Genomic DNA, 7,433 nt, shown 5'->3' on the forward strand with positions numbered 1-7,433 from the left:
TGATTTGTTTCTGTGTCTGCCCTGAACTCAGCAGAACTGCTGCTGAACATCAAGGCCCTGCTGCTGCAGAGCTGATCCACCTCCGTAGAGCAACACTGCAATGCCAGGGGGTCCGTCTGTCAGGACTAGAGTAAGACCCAGCAAATGACTTTTCTAACACTAGGAAGGGGTTCTAACATTTCATAGTTTGGGTTAGAAGATGCTTTTCTTAAGCACTCCAGCAAAAGTTAGCTCGTAGCTGGCTTTTGTGCAGCCACGTATTGTTACGTGCATGAATGTTGTGTGCATTTAGCTTTCAGATTTCTATTTTAGTTGTCACAGGTGTGAGAGAGAGTGCCTGTAGTATGGGTGGGCTTTCAGCATGCTGGTAAAGCTGCCCAAGTTATGGTCACTCTTAGGGAGATGTGGGATCTCCTGCCCTGTCAGTTTATCCTCTGTATCAGACTGTGGATGAAGGGATAAGTTGGAAGACTCTTCAAATTTCATTTTTTAACAAAGAGTGCTAAGTAAGAAAAGTTTCAGTCAAATTTTAAGGCTGATTTAAACATGCCAAATTGAGGACAATATTTGTTTCCTTGCATTCCTTCTACCCCCTACCTTACTAAGTGCACATCTTCTACAGCACAGGCAAACATAAAATGTCCCATAGCAGTGTGGCAGGGACGGCGCTTTTGGGAAAAGATGACTTTCCTAGTTTCTTGGGCTCCATTTATATTTGTAATCAAAGTTGTTGTAAGGGGGTTGTTTATGTGTATAAAAGTCATAACATGAGACAGCCCTGGATATGGATGGAATAATCATTTAGACTTCCCTCGTTCTGCACGTGGGCTCTCGCAGGGGTGATATGCTTTGCATGGATACTATCCATGTTTTCTTAACTTGCAATGGACTAAGGGTGGCACCTGGCTTATGAGGTCTGTAATTCTGTCTATACCTAAGGTCCCAAGTTACACGGGGAAATAGGAGTATTAATTCAAAAAAGGGTTAACACATGCATTGAAGAGTTGAATGAGAATGTGTTTGAGCCTTAGCCTGACTCAAAGCCACCAGGTTTTGGGCTCCCTTAAATTGAGAGTCTTAATTTTGAACTTGCTCCTTTCTGTTAAATTGTGCCATACCTTTTGCAGTAGCAGAAGTTAGTCTGGCTTATGCAGAAAGGCATGCTGTTACTGAGCAGAGTAACCTGTGTCTGCTTAGCAGCAGTAACATCCCATCAGCCTGGACTGTGCTTTTAAATGGGTGGCTCCTTCTCTCAGTCTTCTGGATTATAATTAAGAGGAGGATAAACCAAAGCTTTTCCTGACACTTTTCTTTCCCATCTTCCAGTGGCAACAAGTAACTAATGTTTTAAATTACTCTGAGATCTAGGCAAAGCTTTCCTGATGAATGCCCTCTGTACAGTTAAAAGATCTTGGGGGAGCCCCAGTGCTTAGAAGTGTATTTGCATTGCACCAGAGTACTTACTTCTGCAAAGGAGGCCAGCAAAGCAGAACTTCCTGCCAAGGGAGTACATGTGCTCTTGTTCTCGTCATGACACTAAGGGTTATACGGCTTTGATAACTGCAGATAAAGTTACTCTTTAGTGCATAGCTAAAAACCAAATCAGAATAGGCCAGTCTTTATCCCTTCCCCAAGGGAGAACATACACACACACAGAACTTGCCACTCATGATAGTAATTGGGTTTTAAACTTTTTAGTCATTTGTTATGAGTTGCAGGATGGCCTTGAAAAGATCATCTGTAAGCTTTTTCATAAGTTATAACCAGTTTTAAAAGTTGGTTGTCCTTAAATACAAAAAGCTTTCTAAGAAAAAGATGATTTATCTGTACTGTGTTAAACCTAGTGGATGTGGATGTGTGGCCTCTAATGAGCTATGAGCAGCTCTTTCAGAATATTTAACCTACATATAAGATAATGGAAACGTGACTTATATGGTAAGACAGAGAGTCTTCAGACAGGTAAGTATTTTTAAAGGGAAAGCAAAAAACATGGGTTGACTCCTGTCCTTCAAAACAACATGTTGAAGAAACAAGTAGGGTTCCTCTTGCTGCTCATATCTATAAATGAATGAGCCTCTGCTTGGAGGGTCTTTAGCCGTTACCTTCTCACCAGCACTCCCTTGGGTTTTTAACACTCATGATCACATTTGCAACCTCTTATAAGATGCTGGTCGTATTTCTTATTGTTGGATCAAGATAATATTTTCAGAGGCTGCTGAGGGCTCACAGTGCCAGGGGACACAGGGCACAGCTGCTGCCTCGGGCTTCCAGCCCCAGCAGGGTCTCCTCATGGGCCCTAAAATTAAACCCAATTTGCAGGGTTTCCAGGTAGAGGAGGAGGTGAGAAGACAGGGTCTCTTTTATGCCCGGAGATTTCTGGCTTCCTTTCTGTATGGCCCATCTTTAAGAGCCCTGTCCTCAGAAGACTTTACTTCTGAGAGATGAAAAATGCTTTTCATTTTCTTTTTCACATTATGAATTTTGGAAAAGCTTTTTTTTTAATTCCAATAAATTGTCTTATGAATTGCACGGTGAACCTTGTTGGTTCTGTACCAAAACAGTAGTGTTCTTTAACTGCCAGCAGAAAAATATTTACCAAATAAGAAATGACTTGTTGGAGGCCAGACCTGTACTAGACTGGTGGGTGATGTGAGTTGTGTGGGAGCCTTTTTGCTTGTGAGGCTCGTTAGCCCAGACAGTGGCTTGTGCTACAGTGGAGATCGTAGAAGAAGTTGGGGAGTTGTTTGGTCTGTGTGCAATTATCAACAGCGCTAGTCTCAACTTAAATCAGAGCCTGTTTTCCGGGATTGTTTTCTTACTAGTTTTACTTAAAAGGAAGAAAGTTAAAGCCAAAGCCTTCAAAAATACGTAATGTTCCTTCCTTCCGTTTGTGGTTCCCAGAGCGAGGTCAGGACCAGCTGCTCCCTTTGGAGACAGAGCTCAGCGGAATTTCCAGCGCTGCTGTGGCTGCTTGCACCACATCCAAGTGGCATTGAGCTTCATTCCCAATGTAGTCTCGTATGCAGGCAGGAACAGGCTCATTAACAACACTGTGAAGGGCTTTTTTTGATTGTTGGTTTGGTTTATGTTAAAAAAAAAAAAAGGTTACTCAAGCTTTTCTCCAAAAGTGTTAATTGCTGGTGAATTATCTCTCGTAGGAGTTCTCTGGAATCTCTCTTCCTGTGATGCACTGAAAATGCCAATCATCCAGGATGCCCTCGCAGTGTTGACCAATGCAGTGATCATCCCTCACTCGGGATGGGAAAACTCTCCGCTCCAGGATGATCACAAAATCCAGCTCCATTCCTCACAGGTGCTGCGCAATGCCACTGGGTGCCTACGGTGAGTGCGGCCACGCGCTTGCTTTGCCCTAAGGATCTTGCTTACGCTCGAGTTCTTATTCCTCATTCTGAGGCATCTGTGAAATAAATAATTTGCCTGTGTGACAGCAAATAAAGTGACTTCTGATGCTGTAGACTTAAAGTTGGAAATTAATTAGAAAACAAGCTCCAGGCCATTCAGAAACAATCTCTAGAAGCGCTGCTGTGGGTTTTCCACTTTTATTCCTGTTCTTAATGGCTTTGACCAATCCCCCCCATCAAAGCTCGCTTAGTACAGATGTTTTTCTTGTTATCTGTCAATATGTACTGACTATTACATCCAATTTAATCTGCACAAAACGTAACAAAGATGCTTACACAAAGTTACATTGTAATGCCTTGTGGGTTCCAGATGCCATTGGCAATGGTGTGATAAATAGATAAAGTGGATTTTTCATGCTCTGTGGAAGATGAAAAATAGAGTGCAATAAGGGACCAACCAATTTAAATCTGTGCTACTGGAATACCTAAAGAGATGTGTATGCAACTGGATGTATCTGTTGCTAAAGGAACTGGAGATACAGGAATGGTGACGGGATAAGCAAGGGACATTCCATCCCAGTTAGCTCCGTGCAGCTGCTGCTTGACAGGGACAGGGCCCATGGAGCGTTGAAGTTTCTTTTGCTTCGCCCCAGCAAGAACTTGTTTTCCTTTCTCCAGTTGCTGTTGAAATCTGTCTCTCTGGACAAAATGTGAAGTTTGAGGTTGTGCAAGGGAGAAAACTCTAAGTTGGTTGGTGCAGTGCTGATGGGAGTCTAGCATTGCCCTCCCCTGGGGTGACAGGGCTGTAGGCCAGAAGAACCTGGGAAGAGAGGATGAGGTAGGGAGGGCCCTCCACCGTGTAGTTAGTTCCTTACCATACTGTTTGGCTCCTTAAAGGTCTCTCCTCCACCAGCTTTTAACAACTTTCACACTTTGCACTGAGGACTCCATACAAGCCTCAAATTTCCACTTCTTGGGCTCATGGGATGGGGAAATAACGTGAGGCCAGAAGATGCAGCAGGTTTCCTGGCAGAGCCATTGCCCTGCGTATCAGAGAAACGGAGGGTGCCTTGCTGTCTGCTGTGGGAATATTTGTTTGAATATTTGGTGCTCTGCATTTTTTTTTCCCTTTTGTTTAAGTTGGTTGGAGAAGGGGCATTAATATTAGTTGCATCAGGGTTTTGGTTTTCTTTGGTGATGCTGAGTATCGCAGCGAGAGCGCCGCTCTGCAAAATCTCCAGCAAGTGTTTCTAAATCCCTCACGCTGCCAGACTTCAGAGATGTCAGGTGGTATTTCATAGGATTTAGTCCTAAAAATATGCTGGGCGGATTTTCTTTTTTTTTAATCTTCCGTGCTTTTATTTTTTCAGACGCATTCACTTTTGAAAGCTTCAAATAATGAGAGATGCTATAATACAATTCCTTCCACTATACAATTCTAGTAAATAGCTTACAATGGGAATTACATAAGACTAGTCCTTTTCTTCTTATTTTTTTTTCACGATCTTCTGTAATTATTATTACTTCCACCTGTATTTTCTCATTTTCGCTGAGAGTTCTTTGTCTTTTCTGTTAAAAAAATAACTTACAAATGGTAGTTTTTAGCTTCCTAAAAACTACCTTTTTTATTTATGATCATCCTTAAGCAAGTTGTTAATACATTTGAAAAAAATGCTAAATAGGCCCACTGCTCCACCCTCAGCCACACAGTAACCTGGTTCCTGCTGATGTGAAAGTGTATCAGAGAGCAGCAAGATGAGGCCTTTTCTTCCTATTATTTTCTTCAATTAACATCTATAGAAAGACGTTATTTACAAACTGCACTCTAACATCCTTTTGTGCTTTGAAAAGAAAAAGGAAAATAGGCTTAATAAAATATTATACTACTTCATTCCAGATAAATAGACATAAATATTTTTAAATTGTTAAGATAATTCAAAGTTCTAAGCACTGCATTGTACTTATAAATTTAATCTTAATGCTCATCTTTTATAAACATTGCCCAACCTCAACTATGATATTTATTGGAGTAATTATCCAGTTTACTTGCCTCCCCACTGAGGTGCCAGTATCTTGCCTCATTAAATTCTGTGGGAGCTTTTCTTTTTCTTTCCCGTTGGATTTCAGCTGAGATGGGTTTATTCTTGCTTGTGAATTACTTTATGGATTCTGGTTTATTTAGATGTGCTAAGGAAGGTCAAGTGAAAACTGAATTTATGTCCCAGTCATTAACATGCGTGTTTCTAATTCCTAATCTGAAATTTAAAAATTGGAGTGATAGTGCATAATGTTTTCATAAGTTGAAGTATCAAGATTACTTATCACAAAATGAGATCTCCTTCTGGAGACCGTCTGAAAAAAAAAGAACCTTCTAAGAGTTTTTGTCCTGATGTGTAGAATGGAAACTGGATATTTTGTTTTTCTATGATTTAAGATGAATTAAGAGAATTTCATTTGATTTTTTTTAAGAACTTACTGCTTTAGTATTCCAATCTGTTTTAAATTCAAAAAAAAAAAAAATGCTACCTATCGCTTCTTCTTCTATGTTCTATCTAATTTTTCATCATACACTGAAGTTACAGGGTTGATTTTTGAAAATCAGAGACATATTAAAGTACATATCTATTTTTTGTCCCTCAATACAGAAGTTGATGGTTACAAATTGTATGGGATAGTAACTCAAATAGTTTTTGTTTATAAAAGCCAATACTTTTAAAATTTTCACACTTTATATTTTCTTACTTATCAAACCTTTCACAAAATTCCAGGAATTACTTTGTTCATCTGCAAAAAAAGTGTAACAATCCCTCATCATAAAAAAGCAAAAGGAGAATATGTTTTTAAAACACAAAATAGACATAATTTCACATTTTCAACTAATTATTTGTCACAGTTTTGCTGCATGAAGACAAGGGAAAATGTGGGAGCATTATAAAATAAATACCACAGATTGTTACTTATCACCTGGTCTGTTTCTTAAGAAACAAATATATATAGAGAGAGAGTAAGAAAAGTATCCATATATATAAATATATATATATATAGGTTGATATTAAAGCTAAAATATATTTTCGTCTTTATTCATCAGTGTGAGCTCTGAATATCTTTAGGTGAGTAAAAATGAAGCTGGCTCCTTGCTGTAGGACCATCATGTTTGCTAATAATTGCTTTTTCTCCCATGAGCAGAACCTTAGCAGTGTTTCCATAAGTTTACGTTGTAGTGGGTATAGAAGTGTTGGGCTGAGCAACCAGCCTAAGCATCTCCCTTGCTTTTTGTGGAGCACAGAAGGTGGTTCTCAAGCTGACCTTGCATCAGATAAAAGACAGTCCGTGCCCAAGTGTCTGGAATGAAGACGTTTGTCGGAGTCCAGACGTACACAAAGCCGTGGGCCCTGTTGGGATGCGCCCACAAGTGCTGAGGGAGCTGGCGGGTGGCTTTGCAAGGGCAGTCCCAATCGCCTTAGAACGATTATGGTCATCAGGAGAGGGGCCTGAGAACTGCAAGAAACAAATGCCACTCCAGTTTTCACAAAGGACAAGAAGGAGGACCCAGGGAACTAGGAGCAAGTGTGACCTTGGCCCTTGGAAAGACAAAGGAGCAGCTGATCCTGTAAACCATTTGGAGACACGGCTTATCAGTGATCTGGATGTAGGGACAGAGTGAAATATTGGTGATGACACAAAACTGGGAGGAGTGACTGGTACACTAGAGGGCTGTGCTGCCAGGGGGCTGGACATGGAGAGGGACCTCATGGAGTTCAGCAAAGAGGAGTGCCAAGTGCTGCGCTGGAGAGGAATGCACCAGCACCCCTGGGGGCTGACCTGGTGGAAAGCTGCTCTGCAGGGAGTCCTGGTGGTCAACACGATGGCCACGAGCCAGCGGTGAGCCCTTGTAGCCAAGACGGCTACGCAAGGGGGTCTGTGGCAAAACTAGGTACTTGTGCAAAAAGCATTGTCCAAATCAACACCAAAGCTGACTCCTTCCTTCCTTCCTTCCTTCCTTCCTTCCTTCCTTCCTTCCTTCCTTCCTTCCTTCCTTCCTTCCTTCCTTCCTTCCTTCCTTCCTTCCTT

The 7,433-nt window shown here is 41.2% G+C and overlaps 1 protein-coding gene across 1 annotated transcript in view; it reads left to right on the forward strand.

Annotated features, from left to right (window-relative positions):
• CTNND2 (catenin delta 2) overlaps positions 1 to 7,433 on the forward strand; it is a 534,119-nt gene that overhangs the window by 412,754 nt on the left and 113,932 nt on the right. The window contains exon 12 of the mRNA XM_026048525.1: positions 3,159 to 3,342. Within this exon, the coding sequence (XP_025904310.1) occupies positions 3,159 to 3,342 (184 nt within the window). The remainder of the gene's footprint in view (positions 1 to 3,158; positions 3,343 to 7,433) is intronic.

The sequence above is a fragment of the Nothoprocta perdicaria genome, unplaced genomic scaffold, assembly GCF_003342845.1.
Source record: "Nothoprocta perdicaria isolate Ctin4 unplaced genomic scaffold, notPer1 scaffold_55, whole genome shotgun sequence".
Taxonomy (NCBI): Eukaryota; Metazoa; Chordata; class Aves; order Tinamiformes; family Tinamidae; genus Nothoprocta; species Nothoprocta perdicaria.